Here is a 14,897-nt window from a genome sequence, read left to right as displayed (position 1 = left end):
GAGAGGAGGGGCAGGAATTTGGGGGCATCACATCAGAGAATGTTATTTTATGGCTTCAGAAGATTTTTCCCCACTGAAATTTCAAGAAACTGAGCCAGCCAGGAAGGGGTGTGTGAGCCTAAGATGAGGGCATGGTGGCAAGAAGAGAATGGAAACAATTTGCTTCCAGCACCCCCTGATTGCCATGGAGATGCCAGGCAGCCACATGATGCTGTTCCTTGGCATTTAGAGCATTTCTGCAGGGATCCAGGAATTTCTGTAAAGAAACCCAACCAACCAGTCAAGTCCATCAGGGCTCAATAAAATACCAAAGCCTTTAAATTCCTGTCTGCTCTGAAACCTGGGCAGCTAATACTGAGTCCAGTTCTGGGCCCCTCAGCTCAGGAAGGAGATTGAGGTGCTGGAGCAGGTCCAAAGGAGGCAACTGGGCTGGTGAAGGGATCCAGCACAGATCCTATGAGGAGAGGCTGAGGGAGCTGGGGGTGTTGAGGCTGGAGAAGAGGAGGCTCAGGGGAGACCTCATCACTCTCTCCAACTCCCTGAAAGGAGGTTGGAGCCAGGGGGGGGTTGGGCTCTTTTCCCAGGCAACTCTCAGCAAGACAAGAGGGCACAAGAGGTCTCAAGTTGTGCCAGGGGAGGTTTAGGTTGGACATGAGAAAGAATTTCTTTCTGGAGAGGGTGATCAGCCATTGGAATGGGCTGCCCAGGGAAGGGGTGGATTCTCCATCCCTGGAGATACTTCAAAAGAGCCTGGATGTGGCACTCAGTGCCATGGGCTGGGAACCACGGGGGGAGTGGAGCAAGGGTTGGACTTGATGAGCTCTGAGGTCCCTTCCAACCCAGCCCATTCTATGATTCTGTGATTCTAATGGGGAGTGAGAAGTGCCAGGTGCTCCTGCAGCAGCCTCCTGACAAACCTGCAATTATCCAGCAGGTTTCTGGAACCCCTCACTGCAGTCAGGCAAACACTGAGGCTAAATCTGGGCTGGGAAATGACAGTAATCAGTCAGCCCTCAGGAGCTTTCCAGAGCTCCTGTTACCCTGCGTGGGGCTGTCAGCAAATGGGAGGGGGTCAGCTTGGTGCTGGTCCAAGAATCACAGCTTCAGGAGTCTTCTTTAGGGGGTAAAGACCTCATTTGTTCTTCACCACTCACTGTGGTTTTATTTCTAGCATTCCTTAAAGAATTTTAATTTTCTGGTACGTTCTGTCAGTGTATTTTGTCAACCAGAGGAGGCCCTGGGAACTTGGTGATCAGCAAGGAGCTCACAGCTTTGGAAAGGGTATTAAAAATAATCTCTGCATCCAGGGAAAAAAACAGATTATTGTTTTTGAATAATCCAAATAGGGCAAAGAAGGCCAGGAAAGCAAGTAAGTTCTTGTGCCAGGAGTCAGATGCTGTTTGCTTTTGGTTTGGTGGCAGCTGTGGGAGTGCAGGAGGGGAAATGTTTCCCCGTGGGTCTCCTCTGAAGGCTGATGGATCAATGTGGTGGTTTCACTGCCTGGAATTCCTGGTTTTACTGATGTAGGAAGCCTTACAGAATAACAGAAGGGTTTGGGTTGGGAGGGAGCAGGAGCAAGGATGCTTCATTGTCTTGCAGCTCAGCCAGAGGTGCAGTGAAACTTCTGAACCCTTCCCTGGGAGCATCCCCAGCAGGACCCTTGGGCTGGACCCAGAGCCCCAGTGCTCCATCACCAGGGGCATCACCTCAAACAGCACCTGCCCAGCTGGCAGGAGGAGTTTCAGAAAGGTGCTGACATGGGGGTGAATTTGTGTGCTGATGAGGAGAATTTGGTGTATGGAAAATCTCTGATCACCTGGCCAGCAGACTGGGAATCTAACTCTGCTTTCCAATATTCTCTAGCTGAGCTAATTCTGTGAGCACAGTTTTCTCCCCAGTTGTGTTCATAATCCATTTGCCTGCTTGCGTTACAAGGATAAAACATTTTTCATTTTTCTGGACTGCATTAATTTTTCTGCGTGTCAGGATTCTTACATTTCTGTGGAGAAAATGCTCAAGATACACTGGTTCAGTTGAATTCATTATAGAGATTTTTCACATTAGAGTTTTCAGGATTTTTTCCCCCCTAATTATTCCTTACACATCACTGAGCAGCAGACTTTTAACTTTAGCATAACTGTGCTTAGGTATGAACTTTCTGACTGTAGTAATCTCTTGGGAATTTTTTTTTTGATGGCTTTAATCTGTGGACATAGGTGAGAGGTTTAATCTAACCCCATCATCTACCAACACACACAGGTACCAAAAGGTTTACTCTTTTATGTAAAGAAATATTTTCTAAAATGAAATATTTTTTCTACTTGTTCTAAGGTCCACAAGTAAAGCCTCAAAGCTGTTGTATTTTTATTTGCCTACAAATTATTATTAATCTTAAATATTGCTGCTGGATGTGTGCTGGGATTTGGGCAAATTGAGCTGACTCTGTTCAAAAATGATGGAAGAAGGAAAAATCCTGACTGGGGGCTGCCAGAGACCAGACAGAGTTTAATGCAACCATTTTAAGCAATAAAAGGAATGGTTTTAAAATGCCAGTGAAACCGAAGGTGGTTCTAAATCATTTTAATGCCTGTATTTCCAAAGGGGTAACTTACCTGGGCAAACACAAGCCTTGGCTCCATTTCTGTGCAGCCCTATGCATGCAGTGTCCTACCCCATTTCTTCAAGGAATTGTTATTAATGATTATTAATTTAATTTTGCTTGATTAATAATGAATATTCATTAATTAAAGCAGCTGGAGGGGCAGAGCAGGAGCAGCATGGGGGGGTCCTTGGGCAGAGACTGTGGGTCCAGGTACCCCTTTAATCCCTGATGCTCCTTGCTCCTGCCCCAGGAGCTGCTCTGGGGCTGCTCTGGGGCCACATCAGCTCTGCAGCTGCCCAGGTTTGGTTTTTCCTGATGTGGCCCCAAATCCTGCTCCCTGCTGCTGCAGGACGTGTCCCTTGGCACCCATCCCCTGCACCAGGGGCCGTTGCTGAGCTGCAGACCCCAAGGTGCTGCTCTGCAGGATGTTTTGCTGCTGCCATTGCTTACCCCAGGGGTGTGCATCACCAACTGCAGCCATGGGATTACAGGAGAGGATTTAGCCCTAATTAAATAAAACCTGCCTTAAGTTACTATGGTAACCTAGGTCTGTGTGGAGGAGCTCTGATTCCAAGGCTGTGCCAGTGACACTGCTTCAAACACCCAGATTTAACCAAAACTCTGCTGTATCACCCAGAGGCACTGGGGAGGTGCAGCTCACTCAAGCAGAGGGTGGGATGGAGCTGAAGCACCCTGGGCAGGTGGTGATGCTTTTGGTGGTGCTGAAAATGTCTGTGAAAAGGTAGAGTGAATCCCATGGGAACTTTGCACCCTGCCAGCACCCAGTGCCAGTCTCCATCTGCCCCCCCTGGTGCCTCCATCCCTGCAGAGCTGGACCTGCTCCAGTTCTTCCTCCAGCTCTTCCCACAGCTCAGCAAGAGGGGAGGCTGCAGAAGAGGTGATGGGGGTCACCCCAGGACTCTGCTGAGCTGGCAGAAAAAAAATATTGTTCCTTCCTTTAGCAACAGGGTACTGGGATCCAGGGTTTTGTGATGGTTTGAGGCTTGGGCAGTCCTCCTGAGGGCACTCAGACTTACATCGGACTTACTTACAGACTTACTCAGACTCCAGTAGTGTCAAGAAAAGGGACAGTTTGTATCTGGGAGAAGTCCATCAAATGCTCTTTTTTGTCTATCAGCTTGTTTGGGTTGGTTGGTTTGTAGTTCACCCAGAGAACAGAACATCCAGTTTGCATCTGTGGTTCTCTTCTGTGATGCTGAGAGTCCCTGGGCTTGCTGCCTCTTGTTGCTGTCTGTGCTGCTGGCCAAGATCCACTGGGCCTTTCCTTGGCATGGTCACCAACACGGCTCTGCTTTCAGGAAAAATATAAATATGTGTATTTCAGAGTAAAAATTGTTCCCCGTTTCTTTTAGGATTTTGAAATCCTGGGAAGTACAAATGCATAAATGAGACCTGTACCCTTCATTTAGATGTCACCTCTCTGAGGCTGTGGTTTGTCCATGGTTTTGCTGTAAGGACACAGCTCCAGGTTCCCCTTCAGCCCAGCTCTGAGTTTGCAGTGCAAATCTGAGCCATTTCATTGCCAGCAGGAGTTAAAAGTTTAAAGGAAACTTTTGCTTGGAATTCCCTGTGGCATCATCACCTGGGGAAGTGAAGTGGGAGGCAGCTGCTCTGCTTTGAGGAGAAAATATAAATATGTGTATTTCAAAGTAAAAATTGTTCCCCATTTCTTTTAGGATTTTGAAATCCTGGGAAATACAAACACACAAATGAGACCTGAACCCTTCACTTAGATGTCACCTCTCTGAGGCTGTGGTTTGTCCATGGTTTTGCCATCACGTAGGGAAGTGAAGTGGGAGGCAGCTGCCCCCATCGCCTGCCTGAGCCCTGATGCTGTAAGAGCCAGGTGGGGCTGTGTTCTGTCTCTGAAGGTTTTCTCTGTGTTGGTTTCAGATCTGGCAGTGTGGTGGCTCCCTGGAGATTGTCACCTGCTCACACGTGGGGCACGTCTTCAGAAAGGCCACTCCATACACCTTCCCTGGGGGCACGGGCCATGTCATCAACAAGAACAACAGGAGGCTGGCAGAGGTCTGGATGGATGAGTTCAAGGACTTCTTCTACATTATATCCCCAGGTAAGAAATCATTGCTGATCAAACCTGGTATTATGTATCACTTTTGAAATGAGGATAATGTCTGCTCTCTAAAGCTGCCTGGACACAGGGAGGTGTAAAGGTGAGGCACACACAGGTGTAGAGCTGTGCATGTACTGAAAGCTTAAGGGCAAAAGTGCTTCCAAAACCCAAGGGAATGTCCTTCCCTGTGTCACAGCCTCCTGTGCCCTGTTCCAAGGGCACAACACCAGTTAAGGCTCCTCCTTCCTGAAGCTCACAAGGTTTCTTTTCAGGATGTTTAGCTGCAGCCTGCACCATGCAGGAAAGCTTTCCCTAGCTGCTCATTTCCCAGGCATTTACTGTAAGAAGTGCAGGATTTGCCCAGGTGATCCTTGTGGTCCCCAAAGGTCCCATGAGAAGCCATCAGCAGGAGAGACAGCAGAGATGCTCTGGGCCATGGCTGGAAGGGCAGGAGCCCTCAGGAGCACAGGACTCAGTCCCCACATCCCTCTGTCTCCCCACTGCCCAGCCCCAGGACAAATACTCCCTTCTGAACATAAAGTTTTCTCTTCCTTTTCACTGGTGATTTGCACTTGTGTTGCAGGGCAGCAACATGGCACAGCCCAGTTCTGCCCAGTGTGATGCCATTTGTCTCACCATTACAGGAGAGAAAACCCATGCTCCTATTTCATCATCCAGCAGGGGCTGGGGGCTGCATTCTGGGTAAATATTTTGATGGGGTTTCAGGACTCCTGGATTTCAAAAAGTCCTTTTACATCAGGCAGTTTGAACTAGACCTTTTCTTTCTACAGATAAGGACCAACAGTTTGATTTGATTTGATTTAGCTCAAGTTAATGAAAAAATAAGGTTAATATACTTCATAATGTTATTTTGATTCTAAAGGTTGATATATAAAATGGGAAGCTATTCTGTGAGGGATTTTTTCCTCTGAACAGTGTTATTGACACCTTGAAATTATACAGTTAATAAGCCCTAAATTGTTTCAATTCAAAAGCCAGAATACACAGTTCTCAGGCATGAAAGCCAGTTAATTTTTGTAGAATTAACAAATTATTACTTAAAATGTCTGGGGTAGAGAGCAGGCACTGACTGTGTCAGGATTTGTTGTGCACTCCTGGATAATTTTTGCTGCTTTCTTCCCATTCAAATTCTGCAGCAACAGAACCAGTTTAAATCCTCACTGTCACCAAGACCCAAAGCCCAGGCTGCATTCTGTCTGTGGGAGTTTCAGCTTCCATCTCCAGCCCAGTTTGCTGTCGTTCTACCTCAGCTCATCCCTGCTGCAGACCTCCTTGGTGCCACAAGCTGCTTTGGGTTTTTTCCTTTCATTTTGGTTTTCTTTCCAGGCTTTCAGGACATCTCGGTCACCCTCAGGTGCCAAGGTGTGACCCCAGGCTGTGAAAACTCTTGGTTTGTCACTCGTGTTCCGTGGCTGTCACACCTTGGGCTTGTGAAACACCCTGAGGCTGTTCTGGAAAAGCCTTTCCAAGGCAAAAAATCCAAAGCAGCATGAGAAGTCTGTGTGCAGCTTGAGTGCCCTGTTAGGGGTGATAAAAAAAGCTATTTCTGTGGCTCTGCCTTGGGGACACAGTGACTGGAGGTGTGTGTGTGTGTGTGTGTGTGTGTGTGTGTGTGTGTGTGTGTGTGTAACCCACAGATACAAGGATTAAACAAAGCCCAGACATCAGCAGGCTGGTGAGCAGCATCAGGCAGAGGTTTGGGTCAGCACTGAGAGCTTTGGGAAGGGCTTGTAGGGCTCTGGCTCCCCCTCTGAGGAGGGACCACGGCATCACCAGGCACAGAGGTGTGGGATGGTTTCCTCTGGGCTTCTGAAATAACTTTGTGCAGCTCAGTGGGGCAATAAAGGAAGAACACTTGGTCCCCCCAAGAAGAAGTAAGTCTGTTATCTGCCAGACCCAGCCCATAAGGAAAGGTTTAGTGGCCTGGTGGGAGGGATGAAACCATGGAAAAAGAGAAAATGACTTCAGGACTGGTGGCAAGAGCTGAACTAGCCAAGGAGGGGAACCACCTCCCCTCCTCTCCCCCATTTCCCATGGAGGGCAGTGGGGTTGCTGGGGAGCAGGGTCCCCAGAAGCCATCGGCACCTCCAGATCCTGCCTGTCCTTTTCTCTGTGCCTCTGAGTGCCCATAGGATGAGCTGCTGCCTCAGGCTGGAGGAGCAGGGCTGCTGCCAAAGCCCTGGAGTTGGGCATCACTCCCAGCACTGGCCCTGGGAGCATCACTTGTCACTCTGGTACAGTGCCCTGTGGGTTTCTCTGGGGCTGGGTGTAACAGAACTCGGGATAAAAACCCTGAGTGCAACCCAACCACACTGGAAGGAGCCTCTCCAAGATGGGAACTGAGCTCAGTGCCAGACAGGCAGGGTTGGGGCCCTCCATAATTAGTAATTACATCTACCCAATTAAAGCTTACAGAGTAGACAGAAAATTTGGCTGTCTGCTTTGGACATAATTGGCTTCTGTTCTCTGCAAGAGGAAAGGAAAAAAATTGGCAAAAACATCTAACATGATGTGCAAGGGAGTTCAGAGCCCGTGTAGGATGCAGTCAGACTCATGGCATACATCCCATGGGATCACCCATCCTTTTCTTCAGGTCTCCCTTACTGAGCTGGTTCTTTTATGCAGCCTCCCAATACCTGTTCCCTTTGCTGAAACTTTTTGCTTGAACTAAATGAATTTCTGATAATTCACCCTGGAAATGCCCATTTTCTAAATGATTTTTTTCCCTCTCTTGTTCTCTCTTCCATTGCTTTTTTTGTTTTGGGATCTTCCAACCCCGTGGTTCCAGCAGGACTCCTCATAGACCTTGATTTTCAGTGGTCTGGGTTTCTGTTTGTTTTTTTTTCTTTCTTTTTTGTATACAGAATTTCTACTGAGATCTTCTGAGTTCCTGCAGGGAGGAATTCAGTGCTGAGCAAAAGGTTAAGTTCAGGTGTAGAAACAAAATATGGTCATGGAAAAATATATCTAATGGCACCTTTAACCAGCTGGACTAGTTCTCCAGCACCTCTACAAAACCTGGAGCAATCTCCTCACTCTGGATTTCCCTTTCTCTGCTCCTGCTCTGATTTGGTGTCAGGGCAGTGGCTTAGGGTGTTATTGGTGTGTGGGCATCTTCTGTAGGGGATGGATGGATGGGTAGGTGGAGGGATGGATGGATGGATGGATGGATGGATGGATGGATGGATGGATGGAGGGATGGATGGAGGGATGGATGGATGGATGGAGGGATGGATGGAGGGATGGAGGGATGGATGGAGGGATGGATGGAGGGATGGATGGAGGGATGGAGGGATGGATGGAGGGATGGATGGAGGGATGGATGGATGGATGGATGGAGGGATGGATGGAGGGATGGATGGATGGATGGAGGGATGGATGGAGGGATGGATGGAGGGATGGATGGATGGATGGATGGATGGATGGATGGAGGGATGATGAATGTCTGTGTTTGGTAGAGTGATGGATACTGATGTGGCATCTTCTTAACTGGCCAGTATCCTGTGGTTAAGCTGGGCAGAAAATGCCTGGGATGGAGGTTTGGGAAGCTTCCAGTTGCTTTAGAGAGAAGCTCTGAACTCCCTCTGGAAAGGCAGTGTAGCTGCTGCCATTACAGCTCCCTTGGTGGCAGCAGTGTCCCCAGTGGGTGTCTGTGGTGGGAACACCCTGTCACCCTGCCCCTACCAAACCACTCCTCACTCTGCCATCCAGGGGCTTCCCAAGCTCCCATTCCATGGAGATGTGCAGAGGGACATGGGGCAGGGTGGGGGAAGGGTTGGACTGAGTGCTCCAAAAGGTCTTTTCCAACCCAAACCATTCTGGGATTTTTTTACATTTACAGCTTTGCACGAAACTCAGAGAACCTGTGAGGAAAGAGTTATTGAAGCAGAAAGGTGAAGTCAGGGCAGCAGTGGTGGTGTTTGCTTCAGGATGAGGTTTGCTTCATTCTGAACTTAATGTCTTTTGCTGTTCCAGTCACTGGGAGGAATTTCAGTGTAAGTGTCCTTTGTATTTTCTGGTCACTTTGAAGTTATTTGCTGATGATTAGAATGTGATGATGTTGTTCCTCAGCATTAAGAAGCAAACAGAGGAGAAAAGGTACTTAGGGCTTTTAGAAAATAAAGTTCATAACATTTTAACTAAAAAAAAAAAGAAAATCAATAAAAATGCACAGGAACTAGTAGATTTTTTTTTTTTTTTACTAGGCTATTTCTAAATGTCAGAAATTGTTCCCAGTATTACTAAGCTGCTTTTTTATCCTTCTGGCTGCCATGCATTTCTCTTAGTTTGTTTATCTGGAAAAAGCAGATCTCTAGATAGTTCTGTTAGAGAACAAAGAAAGTTGCAGTTTAGTAATTAGGTCTCTGAAGCTATTATCTATCAGCACACACTCATTTACCCAGCTCTCCTCTGGGCCCTGATTAATTTGATTTTCTTAGATGATGTCCTAAGAGAGAGAGGAGCCAATGGTTATTCAGGGTGGCATTGTGTTAAATTCATCTCTTCATAATTAGGGTGCACACCTAGTGATTATATTTTATGTGAAATTCTTGATCAGCTGAGTTACAGATTGCTTTCTTGAGGCTGTCTGCTTGCAGAAAATATAACTCCACTGAAGAGGAGCCCATCTGAAATTTTTTGTAGTCTTTAGACATTTAAGATGGCTCCCCTTGTCTTTGGAGAAGCTCTGTGTGGGTAAGAATAAAATCTTATTTCTGCTGCCTTTGCATGTGCCCATCCTCTGGGTTGCCCCTCTTCGTGCCACATGCTGAGCTGGGGACCAGAGCTTTGAAAACATCCAACCTAGAATGAAAATCAAACCAAAACCCAATACATTTTAAAGAAGGAAAGACTAGTAAGGAACACTTACCTTTCTGTTTTAGGATAAATATTGCATTTGACAAGGAGCTTTGGATTTTCCTTGGCAGGAGCCCGAGCAGGAGCCTGCAGCGTGGTTGCAGCCCGAAAGCAGAGGAGCCAAATAATTCAGGAGAGTTTAAAAACATCTCAGAAATGCTGAATACACTTCAAATGGGACTAGAGGAGGAGGTCCCTTTCCTAGGAAAGAACAGAAATAGGGGAATTTATTCTGAAAAAAAGGAGGAGCTGCTGCATCTTCCCTGTGTGTCAGTAGACATCAGGGGTGCTCAGAAGCTTCTTGGGGTGCTGAGGTTGCAGTGGTGCCAGGGGATGAGCTGGGGCTGGGGGACACACTTGGGGACAAGCTGTACAAATCCTCCCTATTTTCTGACTCCAGAAAGCATTCTTCCCTGCCTCCCTGGGATGCCTTCTGCACTCCTGGTTGTTCTCAGCAATTCTCTCTCCTTCCCTCCGTACCAGTCTGCCACTGGCATCTCCGTTATAAAACCCGTGGGGTTACTGGTGGCTGATCTCTGGCAGTGTATTTAGGAGCCAGCTCTCTGTCAGTGTCCCTGCTGCCATCACATTATCCATCAGTGTCCCTGCTGCCATCACACTATCAGTGTCCCTGCTGGAAGGCAGCAGGGAAGCAGGAGGGGAGCCCTAAACTGCTCCCCCCCAGGTCGTGCTTTGCCCCCGGTTGGACTGGGTGATCTCCAAGCTCTTTTCCAGCCTGAGTGACTCAATGATTATACCAATGTCTGCCTCACGTGCAGAACCTTGCATTGCCCAGGTAGCCAAGAAGGCCAATGGCATCCTGGGCTGGCTCAGGAACAGCGTGGCCAGCAGGTCCAGGGAAGGGATTCTGCCCCTGTGCTCAGCCCTGGGGAGGCCACAGCTTGAGTCCTGTGTCCAGTTCTGGGCCCCTCAGCTCAGGAAGGAGATTGAGGTGCTGGAGCAGGTCCAGAGAAGAGCAAGGAGGCTGGGAAGGGATCCAGCACAAGTCCTGTGAGGAAGGGCTGAGGGAGCTGGGGGTGTTGAGGCTGGAGAAGAGGAGGCTCAGGGGAGACCTCATCACTCTCTCCAACTCCCTGAAAGGAGGTTGGAGCCAGGGGGGGGTTGGGCTCTTTTCCCAGGCAACTCTCAGCAAGACAAGAGGGCACAAGAGGTCTCAAGTTGTGCCAGGGGAGGTTTAGGTTGGACATGAGAAAGAATTTCTTTCTGGAGAGGGTGCTCAGCCATTGGAATGGGCTGCCCAGGGGAGGGGTGGATTCTCCATCCCTGGAGATATTTCAAAAGAGCCTGGATGTGGCACTCAGTGCCATGGGCTGGGAACCACGGGGGGAGTGGATCAAGGGTTGGACTTGATGAGCTCTGAGGTCCCTTCCAACCCAGCCCATTCTGTGATTCTATGATTTAATTGTTTGGTTTCCAGCCCAGATGTGGGTGCCCGGGTGGCTCTGCAGGAATCTGCACCCTGCAGACTCTTCCCAGCAGCTGCTTCTCTCTCAAGTTGCTCCCTCCCATCTCATCCCCCCCCAGCCTGCATATTCCTAAATGTGGGCAGTCATGTCAATTCAGGCATTAAAATACTGTGTCTAATCACTGAATGGAAATAATTACACGCCTGGAATGGGCCTGCCTTTGCAGAGTCAGCTGAAAAGGATAATGCACATAATAGTTCCATTTCTCTGGATGCTGAGTGCCTTGCTGAACTGCTTCATCTTCTTAATCATCAGCATTCAGGTCCCATCCCCTACCTCCTCTATTAAAGTCAAAGCTAAAATGCAAAGTGACGTTGGTTTTTTTGAGCACTTCAGTTAAAGAATTGCTGAGAATTTAAGTATAGTATTTAGAGTTTTAATTTGGGATTACAAGGTAAGTGCCTGTGTAATATTTAGGTTTACTCAGCAGTTGATGTGCAAACCTCTTTCAAGTGTAATTGTATAATTAGGTTGATAATGACTCCATCAATTTAGGAAGCAAGAGCTCTTGATAAACATTTTCACTCTCCCCTTACCCATCTAGTGTTTTAGCACGAGAGGACTGAGAGCTGGGAGGGCACTAATTCCCAAATAAGTACATTTAACCTGGGCTGGGCTGGTCCTGCAGTGAAATGTGAGTGGCCACCCTTGGGCTGGGAAAAAAAAAAAAAAAAAAAAAAAAAAGGAAAAAAAATAGAAAAAAAATGGAAAAAAAAAAGGGGGGGGGGGAATGGAAAAAAATGGGGGGGAAAAAAGGGAAAAAAAAAAGGGAAAAAAAAAAAAGAGGGGGCTAGAATTCTAGCTTGATTTAATGTGAAGGTGCTTCCAAGAAGAGGTGTGAAAATTTGGATTTTCCTGTGTTGTAGCTGTTGTAAAGGTCTTGGCTCATTCAACCTGCCCTGCCCTGAAGCTGCAGTTAAAAGGCAGCTGGAAACCTTCCTCCTGGATGTGATCCCTTTTGTCTATAGCCCAGGGGGGTTTTAAGGGAGAAAGATGACATTTGTAGGTGAACAACCAGAGAGGTGCTTCTGTGTAATTAAGAGCCAGGAATGATGATGGATCAGATCCCTGTTTTATCTTTTGTGTCGTTTCCAGCACTGATATTTACAAAGAACGTTTTATTAAATCTGTAATAAAATGGAGTGTAAAGGGTGGGCTGGCAGCTCAGTGCCAGGTTGCCTGGGATTATTTTTCCCTAACAATATCCCCTGTGGGGCATGGGACAAATCCCTAATGCCTATGTGGGTTGCCAGCTGATGGGGAAGACTTTTTATTCCATGAAATACTTTTATTCCATGAAATACAAAGGTAATAGAAGTGGTGCACTCATGCTTTCTGTGCCTGAGACTGAAATACCAGCTGGACAAACCTGGGCTTCTTGCACCCCATGCCAAGAGAAAGCAAATGTTTGCATTTGCCTGGATGTGATGGCCCTTTATGAAAGGGTTTGGTAAAAATACGTTTTTTCCAGGCATGTTCTTCTGTAGTAAATCAGCTGCTTCAGGCCCAGCAGCAGAGGTTCCACTCCTGTTGCTCTTGCATGAGAATAAAAAAGACTGAATTTCCCAGGAACATGCAATTTTCTGATTTTTTTTTTTTTATTCCAAAGAGCTGCAATGTAGCAGGATTTTGTGGTGTTCACAGTCAAAATCCCTCTAGTACCTCCATAATTTTCCTACTTTATTTTTCTCTTTGGTGCTGGGTGTTCTAAGCATGAGGAAGGGGCTGCTTTGCTTTTCAACCCTGGCTTCTCCCAAAAGCCCTCCTGAGGGATGGGCTGGGGAAACATCTTAATGCAGGATTAATTTCACCCACGGTACTGTTCCCATTGATATCTATTTCAGTAGAATTGATTTTTTTTTTCTTTTTTCTCTAGTGCCTGGACAAAATTGGCAGCATAACAGTAAATTAGCCTTGGTCTTTTTCTCCCAGATACGTGTGTGTAGGTATTATACACTACAGGAATGTTTCTGGGGTAAAATAACATTTAAAGTCTTAATCTTTTGCTACAGAATAAGCTTTAAAGTGCAGCATGCTGCTGTGCAATGCTTTATTTGCAGGAATATTGACAATATTGACTCATTTTCTGGAGCAATAGGATTTTTTTATGTTCTAAATTGCCAGCATATTTTCTCCAACATGTACAGCTGATGTTTTCCCAGGAAAAGCTCAGAGCCTTCATTCCAAACCCTGTTTTATATTATAAAACCACCACCTATATTTGTCTCAAGTCACCCAGGAGCTGCTGCAAGAGCTTCTCAGGCAGAGGAGGGAGGTGGGTTGGGTTGTGGTTTGGTGTGTTTTCTTTGAGTTAGCACTTTTTTTGGTTTGTTTTACTTTGTCATGAGTCACCCATGGGTTTTGGCAAGATAATAAGACTTGTAAAGGAGTTAATGTTTTGGCTAAGTAGCAAATGCCTGTGTTTCCAATTAATATATCTGCTTCTAAACCAGACATCCCTCCAAATCCCTGGATCCTAGAAGGGTACAGCATTACAGGCAGTATTTTCTGGATTTTCCTGACCCAGGAGAAGGCAGCAGAGTGTGTTGGACACCAGCATCCTCCCGGGCACCTGCTGATACAGAAGTGTTTTTCCAAAATGCCACCAGGCAGTGTTCCCAGTGGGTGATGGGTGCCCAGCTGGGCAGCCTGGGGCTGCAGACTCCTTTTTAACCCAGCACTTGGTCATCTTTAATTCCCTGCAGCACAGTTGGGGTCTGGGGGCTGAGCCTGCTCCCTGGGCTTGGGGCTCTCCCTTTGGACCCCCTGGAGCAGTGAAGCACTGGGGGGGCTTCAGGCTTTTCAAGGCTGCAAAGGATAGCAGAAGCCTGATTTGGATCAGGTTTTCCAAGTGTTGTTCTTACATAAAGAAAACCATTCTCAGTTCTGCGACTTCTGTTTCATTCCGGGTGAAATTTTTTTGGTCATTTTATCATCATGAATTAGTTTCTTGTCCTTCCTGCAGAAATGGTTCATTTAGCCAGTTTGGAAATGATGTCCTTGGGTGCCAATTTGTAGGACGTGCCCATTAGGAGAAATGCAGGTGTGATGCAATGCTGCAGCCAGTTAATTTGTTCTACTTGAAGCACATCTGCTGCCCTGTAAAACAATCTGCTTCTTCCCTGAGATATTTTTAATCCATTCTCCTCCACGCTGCACTTTTCTGTTGCTCCTGGTGGTGTTTCATTTCATTTCTGGTTTGCACCCGAGGACATTTTACTTGTGTTTTCTTATTTAAGTGTCAGCAGCCCTATTAGTCATTAACTATTTTTATATTTCCTCTGAGTCCCATCGATTATTTAGCAAGTAGAGGCAATAAATAGGGATTGATTCATGGGAGGGTGGTTGCAAATGGAGCAGGAGGGAAGGTGAAGGTTTCCTTGCTGGCAGGAGGTTGTGCTGGCATCACCATGTGCCATGGCAACAAATGCTGCCCAAATGGGCCAGCCTGGGTTCTACAAGGGGGATGGAGATGTAGTAAGGGCTCTGGGAAAGGAGAGCCTGGCCAGGAAGCATCATCAGAGTGTGGCAGCAGCTGTGGAGAGGGAGGGGACAGCCAGGCTGGCAGGGGGTGGGTGGCAGCTCCTTGCAGAGCTGGTCAGCCCCTAACTATGGGCTCAGCAGCTCCTGGGGCATCCCAAGGCCTGAAGAGCCTTGGGGTAAAGCTGCCCCGGGGAGGTGAGGATGCCAGACCCAGCAAACACTCCCCATCTCTATGGTGAAGTTTTACAGAAATGTAAAACTCAAATTTGGTTTGCTGAATTTTTTTTTTTGATGTGCAAAACTCCAGGATGAGGTTGAGTCAGGTTTGCTTTTGTTGGTTTGTTTGTTTATT

The 14,897-nt window shown here is 47.1% G+C and overlaps 1 protein-coding gene across 2 annotated transcripts in view; it reads left to right on the top strand.

Annotated features, from left to right (window-relative positions):
* The window catches only part of GALNT13 (polypeptide N-acetylgalactosaminyltransferase 13), a 96,145-nt gene that overhangs the window by 62,640 nt on the left and 18,608 nt on the right, over positions 1-14,897 (top strand). For both annotated transcript variants that reach the window (XM_071746331.1, XM_071746330.1), the window contains exon 9: positions 4,517-4,697. In XM_071746331.1, the coding sequence (XP_071602432.1) occupies positions 4,517-4,697 (181 nt within the window). The remainder of the gene's footprint in view (positions 1-4,516; positions 4,698-14,897) is intronic.

The sequence above is a fragment of the Heliangelus exortis genome, chromosome 6 (genome assembly GCF_036169615.1).
Source record: "Heliangelus exortis chromosome 6, bHelExo1.hap1, whole genome shotgun sequence".
In the NCBI taxonomy this organism is placed as follows: Eukaryota; Metazoa; Chordata; class Aves; order Apodiformes; family Trochilidae; genus Heliangelus; species Heliangelus exortis.
The sequence above is the reverse complement of the archived record's forward strand: the minus strand, read 5'-3'. Positions and strand labels throughout refer to the sequence as shown.